Source organism: Acinonyx jubatus, chromosome B1 (assembly GCF_027475565.1).
Source record: "Acinonyx jubatus isolate Ajub_Pintada_27869175 chromosome B1, VMU_Ajub_asm_v1.0, whole genome shotgun sequence".
Taxonomy (NCBI): Eukaryota; Metazoa; Chordata; class Mammalia; order Carnivora; family Felidae; genus Acinonyx; species Acinonyx jubatus.
In genome coordinates this window covers 70,575,499-70,589,406 of record NC_069382.1, presented here as the reverse complement: position 1 = coordinate 70,589,406, position 13,908 = coordinate 70,575,499, and the positions used below count along the sequence as shown (strand labels likewise).

Sequence of the window (13,908 nt, the reverse complement as noted above, 5' to 3'; positions counted from 1 at the left end):
GTCACGATCTCACGGTCCGTGAGTTCAAGCCCCGCGTCGGGCTCTGTGCTGACAGCTCAGAGCCTGGAGCCTGTTTCAGATTCTGTGTCTCCCTCTCTCTGACCCTGCCCCATTCATGCTCTGTCTCTCTCTGTCTCAAAAATAAATAAATGTTAAAAAAAATTTAAAAAAAAATACACTTTACTATCAAATACCTCTCCACAAAGAAAATCCCAGACAATTTCACTAGTGAATTCTCTTAATTAAAGAAAAAAAATGGTACCAAACTTTTAGAAAATAAAAGAGGAAGAGATACTCCCCAACTCATAGGATACCCAAGCCTGATAATAACATTATAAGGAAAAAAATATACACAGATAGCCTCCATAAGTATGGATGTGGAAATCTTAACAAAATATTAACAAATCAAATCCCACAATGAAATATTCTACTGTGATCAACCAGATCTTATCCCAGGAATGCTAAGTTTGACATATATACATACATATGTATCATCTCCACCTTTCTCTCTCTCTCTCTCTCTCTCTCTCTCACACACACACACACACACACACACACACACACACACGAAAGGTAGGAGGTGAGGATGGTAAGAAAGTAAATGTCACCTTTCAAAATCTAGCTGAGACATTTGCAGGAAGGTAAGGTTGGGGGGGAAGAGGTGTGGTATCAAGCGAGAGTGTATACACAATTAAAGAGACTTGAGCATAGTAGAATGCAGATAGACACAGACCCCTCCAGTCTTTGACTTCCAGTAAAGAGCCAAAGGTTATAGACATAGAAGAGAGAAGAGCTGAACAAAAAATAGATGAGAAATCCCTGAGGAGGTGGGCTTAAAGAAGATTCAGAGCATAGTCCGCAAGATCTTTATAATGAGAAATAAGGAACATTCGGATTATTAAAAATAGAAGTATCCAACGTACCCAGAAATAACATAAGAGTTTTATGTTATGGGCTATGTTATAATCAGTAAGGTGAATGTAGTCTTCTCAAGATCACCCAGCAATGTGGAAATACTTTATGACCCAATGCTAAGAGACAAAGAAAAAGTAGGATACAAATTACGTTACGACAAGTATGCTAAAACAGGTATAGGAAAGTAGCCTAGAGGGGAATAAGAATGATGAATGTAGTTGTTATTAAATGGTGCGATTATGGGTTGATATTTCATTTGATTAAATCTTGTCATAATATGATGTTAGTTTAAAAACTTTAGGAATACCTTCTTTTTTTTTTTTTTAAGCAAGGGATGCAGAAATGCTAGCAGGGAGCATCTAAAGTTAGGTGTCAGTACCACTTTGAAGAGTGTTCCCTCAAAATTTCATCCAGAACCTCAGAATGTGATCTTACTTGAAAACAAGGTGTCTGCAAAAGGAATTAGTGAAGATGAGAACATAGTGGATTAGGTGGGCCCTAAATCCAATGACTGGTGTCCTTTTAAGAGAAAAGAGAGGGAAACACTGAGACACAGGGAAGAAGAGAAGGCCACATGATGATGACGGCAGGGATGGAAGTGAGGCAGCTCTAAGCCACGGAGCGCCAAAGACTGCTGGCAACCGACAGACGCTGGAAGAAACGAGGAAGAATTCTTCCCTGGAGCCTCCGGAGGGAACACGGCCCTGCCCATAACTTGATTTTGAACTTCTGACCTCCAGAATGGAGACAGTAAATTTCTGTTGTTTTAAGTCATCCAATTCATGGCAATTTGTTACAGTAGCTACGGTAAACTGACACAAAACCCACGTGGGCAATTAGTTTTACTAAATATAAAAAAATACCAGTTTGATTACACCCTCTTTTCTTCTCCTGATTTCAGAACAAATTAGGAAATAGCACCTTGAGCTCAGATAGATTTATATCAAATTGTCGGCTTTACTGGTAAAGCTAAGCTACAAAGCCAGATTTGAATCAGTAGCTTATTGTGCTCACACTTCCCCTCCGAATTGGAAGGATCCATCTGTTTAGTCCTAACATGAAGGAGGTGCTCCAGCTCCCTTTGTGCCGCCTCGAAGGGACCGGATCCTTACACGCACACCACCACAGAGGAGTGAGGAGAAAAAGAAAGAAGCTCAACCAGGTACCATTTAGTTCTTTTCCCTGATCTGCTAAAGCAGATTATGGAGAGCAAACATTCTTCTCATAATTACTCCTTCTGAACTGTTATGTGTAAGTTCACTAACCATAGTGAAAGGTGAAGAGAGGGGCCCAAGTGTTCTCCCCTAATAACAATACCTAGTGTACTCTCTGATGAAATCCTGAAGGATCACATTTACTGTATCCCCCCCAAATATGGGACATTGCCATGATCATTCAATATACACTTGCTGAGGGGTGCCTGGGTCGCACAGTCGGTTAAGTGCCTGACTCTTGATCTTGGCTCAGGTAGTATTCTCACAGTTCGTGAGATCAAGCTTTGCATTGGGGGCATTGTCAGTGCACAGCCTGCTTCTGATTCACTCTCTCTCTCCCTCTGCCTCTCCACCACATTCTCTCTCTCTCAAAATAAACAAATAAACATTTAAAAAATACACACACACACACACACACACACACACACACACATATTTGTTGAGTGAATAAAACCAAATGAATAAAATGACACTGGCTATACTCTTCTTAGCCATAAGTTATAAAATTCAAAGATATGTGACTAAAACTATAAATTAAAAAAATTGTTTACTTATTTTTGCAAGAGAGAGAGTGCAAGCAGGGGAGAAACAGAGACAGAGGGAGACAGAATCTGAAGCAGGCTCCAGGCTCTGAGCTGTCAGCATAAGCCCGACATGGGGCTCGAGCCCACAAACCATGAGAGCATGACCTGAGTTGAAGTCGGACACTTAACCGACTGAGCCACCCCAGGCACCCCTAAAACTATAAATTCTGAACAATTAAAGACAGACATTATTTCATAGACTCAAAAGGGCAACTTCTTTTTTTCACATTTACTTTCCCTGAAATTGGATGGTGCATCTTATAATTACTGGTGGATTACAGATTCATTGTCAGAGTTTTCTTCTTTCTTCGCAGTACATAAAATAATGTTATGTACATCTGTGTTATATCTTACAGTTGGAGCTTTAGATTCAATGGAATACTGTATATTACTAAAAACATCTTTAAATTATTTCCTTGTCAAAATAAATCAAAATAAGTAATTTCTCTATCAAGTGCTGAAAAGAACATGTAACACACACACACACACACACACACACACACACACACACACAAATTCTCTTCTTCGTAATCAGATGCAAAGTCCTGAGTTCAAGAACAAATTCAGCAGTTGCACAGTAGCACTAACCTCAGGATCTAGGTTTTCCGAGAATGCTTTTTTCTCAGCTTCTAGTTGTCCGTCATTTAGCACTGGGAGGGGGGAAGGTGCAGAATGTGGCTCTAATTCTTCACGGAGAGCAGTTGTTTTATCTTCTCCTGGCCCATCTTTCTCCTCCTTGTGGCTGTGTGTTTTCAACATACTCCGTGGCCGAGGTGAAGGCCTGAAGTGGTTGTCTGCTTCAAGGCTGCTATTGTTTTCTGCCAAAAAATAAAGTGTTTTAAGGTGAGCATACCAAAAAAATGACCATGACTTCAATTACACCCTAAGGTGCTGCCATACTTCCCTCCTGTGTCCATGCACCTTAGCTCTCTTCCCTGGACAGTCCAGAAGCCCACAACCCTTCTCTACACAGAGCTCCAGGAAGCACAAATGAGCCATAGTTCAAGGTCGATTTTTTTTTTTTCCAAAGTAGCTACCATCCTGGAAGTAACTAGTTTAGTTTTGTGAGAAGTTGACTCTTTAAGTTTATGAACTCTCATAGTCAAAAAAATAACAACTAAAAAACAAAACACCAACGGTGCCCCAGTTTCTGCCTCTATGGGGGTTCATGCATAAACCTTGATTGAATGTCTGCTGTCAGGCCCTGAACACATTACTCACATTGCTGGACTTCATAATCAAGACAGTGACAATGACCCTGTCCAAGGATTTACACATTTGGAGGGGAGATGATTCTAAACAAAAGAAATTGTAAGAGCAAGGTAAGTTGCGTCACAAGCATGAAGATGATGTGGGTACTGGGGACAGGAGCGCTACTCTCATTGCAGAGAGGAACGAAGAACTACATTTGTGAACTGTGTTCTTTTGAGTCCATAAAACCTCTCCACGGTTGTTAAAGCGTCTGAGTTACTATTTCCCTTACTTCCAAGTTTAAAACGACAATGTAATGCTGGTATACTTCCAGCCCTCAAAGGTAAGAAAGCGTTTTACGTAAACTTCTTGCTTAAATGTTACCTGTTATACATATTCGTTTCTCCATTGTTCTACCAGTGCTTTCTTCTGACAAACTTCAAAACTGAAGTAATCAACACCTTCCTCCTCGTTAGCTATAAATGGGCTTATGAATGCTGCTAGAAGATTCCGTCACCATACCAAGCTGGCACCACTATAAATGTTTTATTGCCAATTTTAGCTATGTTCTCAACTCGGGCCAAATGTTCAAGCCATCCTGGATTCCTCCTCATGTTCCCCTTATGTCCGAAGCATCAGGACCCCCTGTTGAGTCTTCTTGCTAAATCTCTCTTTTTACCCCACTTTCCACATCCCCGCCATCAGCAACTCATTTGCTCTCTCCTCAGAGATATTTACAAAATGCAAATCAGATCACATCACTCTTCCCCACAAAATTCCCCAATGGCTCCCCAGCATCCAATCCTACCGAATAAAAGCTTAATTGCCTCTGAACAGTATAAAAGGTCTCATGGTCTTCTGCCTGGCTACCAGCGCTGCCTTGTCTCCTGGTACACCCACTTTGTAGTCTGTGTTCCTGAAATACTCGGCTCACTGCTCTCTTGGGGCTGCGCCACAGACCCTCCTGCTACCATACCTTTACCCAAGCTGATCCCTCTGCCTAGAATGTCCGCCTGCTGCTTCTTCTCCTGACAAAAGCTTGCATGCCATTCGAGCCTCAATGTAAGCGGAATATTGTATAATGCCTGAAAGAAGGGGCTGAGTCAGTTTTTTTACTGTGATAAGAACACTTAACAAGGGGTCTTACCCTCTTAGCAAATTTTAAGTGCATGATACAGTATTGTCAACTAAAGGATCCGTGTCGTACAGCAGCCCTCTAGAACGTTTCATCTTGCCTGAGGGAAACTTTACACCTGTTGAATAGCAAATGCACTTTTCCTCTCCCCAAAGGCCATGGCCACTACCATTCTACCTGTTCTCTGGATGAGTTTGTCTATTTAAGATATTTCATGTTTGAACCTTGGCTCTGACAGTCATTGGCACCATACTCTCACACAATCATATAACCTCCACATACCTCAGTTTTCCCGTCGGTAACATGAATTAAGAATTCCTAAAGCACCTGTGGGACCTGAGTAAGAAAATACATATAAAGTGTATGGTACTCAATGAACATTGATAACTCTGGTAAACTATTCCCTTCCTTTTTCTTTCTTTGTTTGTTTTTTGGTTTTGGTTTTGGTGTGTCCATCACTCCTGTTTTCTTTGGGGTAGTCTCTCCTCTTCTCCATCCTTGTGATTCTAGTGGATTAACAAATACCTCCTCTGTACCTCAGTGAGGGGGGGGGGGGTCCGCAATGCACCCCACCCTCCCAGCATATCACAGAAACTTCATCTCCCCCATCCACAGCAGGCGGTCAGGAGGTCAGTACTTTTCTATTTAGAGTTGAAGAATATATCTTTAAGATCACATGCATCTGTGAGGATACGATTTGGAGACTGCTAGTGGCATTCTTTCCTGCCAAGTGAAGGGATGGCTGAGACAGAGACCAAATGATTAACAAACAAACAAACAAACAGACAGACAGACAAAAAACAACTGGACCAAGGGATGGAGTAACTGGGCCAGTGACAGGGGTGGGAGGAGAGAGTGAGAAGGTCTCAGAGTCAGGGAGGAAAGACAGAAGTGGAGAGAATCCAGATGACATAAAAGGACTCTCTCTAAACTGAGAGGTCTTCTGACATCCATGCTCAATTAAGTGATAAATTCCTCTTTCCACTGAAGTCTGAACTGAGTCATTTGCAACCAAGACTTCTGACTATGGGTACTATTATTTGTCAGTTATTACTATTATTGCCATTTTCAGGAAGACTTCCCTGATGCCCTCAAGTAAACTTAGGTGCTTACTTTCCTTAGGTACCTTTTATATACTTTGCCATTGAATTGTAAAGTCTTTGCTATGGCTTAAATGTTTGTGTCTCCACCGTCCCCTCAAATTCTTAGGTTGAAATCCTAACCACAGAGTTGATGGCATTAGGAGGTGGGGCCTTTGGGAGGTGATCAGACCATGAGAGTGGAACTTTCATGAATGGGATTAGTGCCCTTATAAAAGAGGCTCCAGAGAGCTCCCTCACCCCTTCTACCACACAGAGATACGATCAGAAGTCTGAGACCCAGAAGAGGGTTCTGTCTCATCTGACCATGCTGGTACTGTGATCTCAGACTGCTAGCTTCCAGAACTGTGAGAAATAGGTTTCTGTCGTTTAAAACCCATCCAGTCTATGGTGCCTTGATACAGTGGTCCAAACGGACTATGACAGTCTTGGAGGATTGGTATTAGGTCTTTATAATGTCGTATTCTCAGTTATCATCACAGCACTTGTAACATTATGGAAAGAAAACTATATTCACAATAAATATGTGTGGAGAAATAAATTGATCTGCTTAAGAGCAAATGCTAAATAATAAAATAAATAATAAAAGCACTTAGAAAAGTGCTGAATTTCCACCAGATTGTTCTAAACACTTCAAATATATAAACCCACTTAATTGTCTCAAACCTCTAGCACAGGTTCAACTATTCTGCCCAATTCACAGACAAATAAATGAGGAACAAAGAGGTTGTACACCCATGATCATAAACTCTAGCTTGTGGAATTAAAACAAGAGCACCCTGACTCTGAAGTTCATGCCTTTAGTCATTTTAATGTTAAAATAAAAACAACATACCCTGTAAAAATTACTTTCTACAATCACTGCCCATGTGACATTTGCTTGAAGAAATGAGAGTCTACTTTTTCCAAAAGCCAAGCAAGAGCAAAGGAAACTTTCAGATTCTAATATTTTTATAAAGCATTAATTGCTACTTAGCAATGTCTCACCACATTAAAAATATTAAGTTCTAGGGGTGCTTGGGTGGCTCAGTCGGTTAAATGTCCAACTTCAGCTCAGGTCATGATCTCGTGGTCCGTGAGTTCAAGCCCCGAATCGGGCTCTGTGCTGACAGCTCAGAGCCTGGAGCCTCCTCTGGATTCTGTGTCTCCCTCTCTCTCTCTGTCCCTCCCCCACTCACACTCTTGTCTCTTTCTGTTTCTCAAAAATGAAATGTTAAAAAAAATTTTTTTAAATATTAAGTTCCAAATTTGTAAGAAAAAGAGTCTAAAAATTTAGAGAGGGATAAAGCTTAACCCGTGAACCACATTCTTTCTTTCAGGAATGAGTCATTCATTTATTCATTTATACGTTAAAATACTCACTGAATTGTATATGCCAGGCACTGACCACTAGCCTCAATTTTTTTCTTCAATCTGAAGAGGCTAGGAATAATGACTTTAATATACTTTATACCACAATTCCACTTCTAGAAGTATTGTCAATTCAGACAGAAAAAAATACTTCTATACGTTTTCAAAATGCTTTCTTTTATAATGAAATGTAAATGATTACCTGTTTTTGGTAACTAGTTTTACATTACATATAGTGAATTGCAAATGGCTAATGACTTTAAAAATAAGGTATTGCACATTTGTGTATAGTGTTTAGAATCCTGGTGCCATCTTGTGGTTTAAGAAAAGTATTTCTTTATTCATTTTAGCTTGTCACAGGTTTTTAAAAAAAGGTATTAAATAGGTGGATTATTGATGATTATCTACCATAAAGTTCTAATTATATGCTTCTATCTACATCAGACCAAATTTTAGCTTCTGTGTGTTTATACTTTCTTATTTACCTAATGAAAAGCTTTGCAGAATCAAGACAAATAGGATAAATATAATCCATAAAAACAGACTTCCAAATTCACTAGGACTAGGAAACACTGTCTACTCTATCCTTCTTAAAGATCTCTCATGCATATTTCTTTCTGAATGGCTCCAACAAGTTCTCTCATAAAGAAATTACTTTAAAACTTCCATATTTCTGTGTTTTTCCAATGATACAAATGAACAAACTGTAGGCTGTGTTTTGGGAAATGGTGAACTACTGGATAGTTGCCAAGTTCCCTTATGTTCCCTTTCCCTTCATTTTTGATGCTATTCAGTACACTGGGAAGGTACATTTCAGCACTTTAATTCTGTTTCATTAGGCCTTGTGCTTATATTTTTGTAGACTTATATAGTTTCTCAGACACACTTCCATAGAGTCTCAAAATGATTCTGTAGAACAAGAAGAACAGGTTTCATCCTCCTCCTCATAAAGACAATAAGGCTTACCCTATTTGCCAAGGTCACCTGTAATTAACACACGGTGGCTTTTTTCCTGCTCTGTTCATATCTTCTTATTTGAAGGTTAATGGGATATGTCTGAAATAAAGTTCTGCCTGATGTTACCAGTGATACCTAACAGGTGAAGTAGGAAGCATTTACCAGTACAGTATTTAATGATACAAAGGAAATAGACTTTTATGAAGGTAAGTATCAACGAATATTTTTTCTATAAAACAGGAAAAAAGGGCTAAATAACAGACACCAAAGCCTTAATCTTCTATGCCCATATTTTTGTGTGGTGGCTCAGGGGGCCTCAGAGAGTCTGGCTCTTGCTTCACATCATCTTCACTTCACTGTGCCTAGAGCTCAGGAGAATTGTGGAGAAACTACTATATTCCCAATCGCACCAGGAACTTCCCTTCAGGAAACTGAGTTTCGGTGGATTTTCCCAGGGAACAGAGAAACTAAATAGAGATTCTCTTTTCTGAAGGAAAGTTGGAGGCTTCAATAACAACACCGACAACAAAACCCTCTCCCTTCAAATACTCAAATGTCAGAAAATCTTCTGGCAAATGATGGCATGGAAGTGATTGTTCAAAGGATTAGTTCTGATGCCGCTGGAACACTAATTTCTGGAGTGTAAAATGGATTAGAAAGGACTGCATTGCAGTCCACCCATGAAAACAAAACTGAAGCCCAAAGGCCTCGCAAGGCTCGAGAAGCTTTGGGAGCCACAGTTGTGAATGACAAGGTACTCTGTCTGACCTTCTAAAAGGCACCAGCATAGATGCAAGACTGACATACAACTGGATGCCAGAACTATATGTTTTATAAATCCATTACTTTGATTGATAAGTCTAAAATTACAGGAGAGCCTGGGTGGCTCAGCCAGTTATGCAACGGACTTCGGCTCAGGTCATGATCCCACCGTTCGTGAGTTCCAGGCCTGCGTTGGGCTCCGCGCTGACAGCTCAGAGCCTGGAGCCTGCTTTGGATTCTGTGTCTCCCTCTCTCTCTGTCCCTCCTCTGCTCATACTCTGTCTCTCTGTCTCTCAAGACTGAATGAAAGTTAAAAAAAAAATTGAAATTACAAAGGTAAGTCTATTTCTTAAATATTTACTAGCTACCATATAAAGATATTTTGTGATTATCTGAAAATAAGTTTATAAGAACTGCGATTACACCAACCTAACAAATTACCTGAAGATGTGCTTTTGACTGGGAGAATCCTGGGTTTAGGTTTCATTTTAATTTTGTCTTTTTCGATTTCCTGGTCTTCACTTTGAGATTCAGATAAGGGAGCTCCAACCACGTCTCCACAACCATCAGGTGCCATGTCCTTATCATTTTTGGCAGAGAAAGCTGGCTCATCTTTTGTCATGTCAATGTTTGATTTCTTGGTTTTCAAAAAAGATAGTTTTGGGGAATTCTTTTCTTCATCATCTGATAAATGGAAATCATTCATTTTTTTCTTATCTGAATTTTCATCTACTGAGGTATCAGAAAAATCACCTAAGGAAACTGAAAAATGGGAGAGAAAAAATGTTTTCCACAGTCTTCTTTAAAGTTGTGAAGTTTACATTAATCAAAAAGACAACCTTAAAAACTGATCTTTAAGGTTGTAAAATGAACTTACAACTAGAATGGATGCAAGTCTGTTTTACCAACAGGTCTGCAGTTCTAAGACACAGCTAACTTAGGGAGTTTTTGTCGGTATTTATGAAATAAAAATTTCAATTTCATTAATTTATTCAAAACATACTTACTGAGTATGAAGAGTGTGCCAAGCCCTACACTTGCTCTGAGAATCATCCAAAGGTCCCGCAAAATAACAATGACATGGGATATTTAAGCTGGGTTTTGGACTGTAAAGCTTTTATCTGCAAATGACTTCATTATATAAAATCGAGAACATCGATAAGTGGAAGAATTTTACTGGTTATTTGCTAATTATATATTTTTTTTCCATAAAAATTTCAGAACTACAATTTCATGCATACCAGAGTATTAGCTTTTACTATGAGAAGGTTGATAAAGAATGCTAACTTAACTATATAGCAATGATTTAACTATTGTTCTGATTATTTTTAAAGACAATATCAAGAGCTATTCACTGAATATTAAAGTATAATACACTGACTTGCGACGTTGGAATTATGTGTCTTTACACTTGAAGCCTAAAATGCTAATATTTTTATATGATCAAAGAACCAAATTAAAATACCAGTGCCGATATGCTAGGCTTTTAAAACGGAGCCCCTATTATAGCCAAAAAATCTGACTTATAAAAACCATTACAAAAGTGATTCTGATGTGCACCAAAGTTTAGCTCCACAGGCCCTAGTTTTCAATTCGCTGGAGGGTCTCATAGGGTCGACACTTGTGTCCAACATGGTTTACAACTGACAGACATCCTTTCACTGCAAACCTATCAATTAATTTACATTTTCAGTATACACGCTCAGAAATAAACAAAGACAATCATACAACTTCTTAAAAGTTATGAATGGCTTTTTACTCATTAAAAAGTTGGAAATTTAAAACCAGTGTATTTGTAGGTATTATTTTAACGTAAGTGATTGTTTTTGTAGGGATGGGCTAAATGCACCTAAAGAAGCAAAAAAAGGACAAGTGGTTTACTTTTCCATATTCACACATACCAATCTCATCGCTGTCAAAGTCATCAGAGTATTCAGAACTTCTTTGCCTGGCTGAGCGGGCTGTAATTGCTTTTATTAGCTCATCCTGAAATGAGACAATTAAGATTAATTTCCACCCAAACAGAGAGGTCTCATATTTAGAATTAGTTCTTTAAACAAATAATGCTTGATTAACTGCTTTCAAACCCAGGTTTCATTCATATAACACATAATCCTTATGCCATGCACCCAAACCCTCAGACTCCATTGTAACACCACCGACAAGATCCCTCTCCTCATGAAGCTTACAGTTAAATTGGAGGAAACAGGCAATATCAAATAAATGAATTACAGGCTGTAATCAGGGTGGGAGAATAATAAACAAGGCAGGACTCAATTTATACAGGATTTATTACACACTGGCATTTTGGAAGAAACTGGTCCTTTTTGTGATCTTTTGTTTTAGCATATTGTGGTAATACATGTAATCCATACGGCAAACTTAGAAGCTGAGTTCAAAACAGCAGTGACTAGACAGAGAGAAGTGAAATGGTATTATGTCACAACAGAAAAAAAAACTTAGATGCAAATTTAAAGTTGCTATATAACTTAACTTTTAAAAGCTGATTTAAAATTTCAAAAGCTAGTGTACTAGTCTGAAAGCCACACAGAAGAGTTGGTAACACTGGAGCCCACATATGATCTCCAAAGGAAATGCAAAATCTCCAAAGGAAGGTAGGATTTACTCCTGCATTTTACAGGGTCATTCCTAGAATCATTTTGAGTCCATCGTTACAAATACAGAGTTAACCTTGTCAAGTCACTCAAAATAAAAATGTTTTGAAATACTTTACCTGGAAAGTAGTCCTTTTCGTGACTTTTGGACTCTTTGTATAAGCCAAAGTTGTGCTAAAAACTTCATCAGACATAGTGTTTCTTTCTTTTTTTCTTTTTTAAATCTTTATAAAATGGCTAATAGGCAAGGGAAATAATTCAAATTCTGATGGTGCCTGAAATGTACAAAAAGAAATCAGACTTTTTTGCACATTTGAGAATTTCTATTACTACCCTTTAGTGCAAAGAGAAAAAAAAGAGCCAACAAAAAACAATTGAGAAAAGCATCTCATATGAATATTAAGCTAATAATCACTTAAATATGTAGAGTTCTTCTAAAGAAATATAAAATTCTCACCAGTCTGTTATCAAAGAAAAGTCAAATTGAAGTTATCCTAAAATTGTTTTGCAATTATCTTAAGGATGATCAAATAAATGACTGCAACAGGTTAATATGATAAAATGTTGCCAATTAAAATACAGTATCTTATTCACCTCCCTTCCATCCCCAAAGTATAACATTGTCCAAGAAAGAGCCATACCTTATTTAGAAAACTACCAAGGAGACTGGCAGCATAAAAGATACACCCAAGAGCGCTACCAAAAAAGCAAAACAAAACAAAACAAAAACAAAAAAACCTTGCGTACAGTTCTAGTGAAAGACAAAGATCATAATGCTAAACTGCAATAGCGATATTTTTTTCCAGTCGCTCTTCCTTCCCATAAAAGTGCTAATAGGGCGAGCTAAAAACAAAACGAAGCCTCCGTGATAGGCAGCCTTAAAATCACTGCACAAGTGGGCCCGTGAACCTTTCTCGTGCTAGGAGTGGAGGTTCGGGCCTCCGTCGCCCCGCCATCCACTGCAGCGCGCGGCCGGGGACCGCTCTTGCCAGGCCAGGTGGCACCCGGGTCCCCGCCGGCTCCGCACTGCACCGCGCCGACAGACAGCCCAGGTCCCAGCACTCGACCGGCCCGTGCACACCGAACGCTGTCCCAGTCCCCTTCCTCCGAGACCCCGGGACCCGTGTTCTGTACCCACCCAGCCGATCCTGCGGTGAGCTCCCCGCTACCCTAGGGACTGAGCGCCTGGCCTTGGGCAAGAGCCTCTCGCCACGGCCTGGGCCTGCCGGCTCTAGGAGATTGTCACAGGTCTGAGCAAAGAGGAGGGACTAAAAGCGGAGATGGGAGGAGGTTGCTAGGAAACAGCGTCTCTGGGAGGAAGTGACTTCCTCACCGCCAGGTCTCTCGGGTACCCGACACCGCTCTTCCGCCTGACGCGTCGCTGGGGCAACCGCCCAGACGGAGGAAATGACGTCACCCCTTTGGGTCCTGGGGAAAGGGTGCATTAAAGCCTACAGTGCTACTGCAGTTGCCTAGGAGACAGGACCCCCAGGCTCCCACCCGGGACCAAGCCTTGCGCTTGCTAGAGGACTGAGAGCCCTTACCTCCACCTGTTTAAGTCAAAGCACAGTCACCGTTTTGTCAGAGTTAGGATTTGAAGTTTTGCGAATCGGAGTAGTGTACCGACAGATGGGACAGAATAGCTACAGAGAGACATTTGCAGACTGAGACCAACTGCCCCCATTGAATCCTGGCACTCCTTCTCTATACCCGTGAGATGTCATGCAAATTTTGCCGCCCCCCCCCACCCCGTTTCCTCTTCTGAAAAAAAAAAAAGCCACTTTAGAGGGTTGCTGTGAGTATTGAATGAAATAATGTAGGTGGAACACCTGCAAGAGGCCTGAGATGGCCTTCAGTCAATATTAGATACACTTTTTATGCAACAGTCACAAAGTCCCTTGTCCACACAGCTGAAAACCCATTCCAAGTGTTTCTTTCATGGAAAGTACCCCCCCTCCCTCCTTTGTATACGAAGTGGATGGATAATCTGGTTAAAATCAAGCCAGGCAATGAACAAAATAGTCTCATAGACTGGGGGACCACATTCTGCTGAAGTAACCAATATAGACATCACTTAGTACAGCA

General features: G+C 40.1%; 1 protein-coding gene across 4 annotated transcripts in view; it reads right to left on the bottom strand.

Moving 5' to 3' along the window:
• Nucleotides 1-13,119, bottom strand: part of MAP9 (microtubule associated protein 9) — a 34,603-nt gene extending 21,484 nt beyond the window's left edge. For 2 of the 4 annotated variants that reach the window (XM_015080638.3, XM_015080640.3), the window contains exons 1-5: nt 12,962-13,119; nt 11,943-12,098; nt 11,110-11,194; nt 9,650-9,970; nt 3,302-3,531 (exon numbers count right to left, since the gene is read on the bottom strand). In XM_015080638.3, coding sequence (XP_014936124.1) covers nt 3,302-3,531; nt 9,650-9,970; nt 11,110-11,194; nt 11,943-12,017 — 711 coding nt within the window. In that variant the 5' untranslated portion in view covers nt 12,018-12,098; nt 12,962-13,119. Of the gene's footprint in view, nt 1-3,301; nt 3,532-9,649; nt 9,971-11,109; nt 11,195-11,942; nt 12,099-12,464; nt 12,603-12,961 lie in introns of those variants that run through there. The other 2 variants (XM_015080641.3, XM_015080639.3) reach the window with 2 other exon arrangements.
• Between the last annotated feature and the right edge of the window lie 789 nt (nt 13,120-13,908).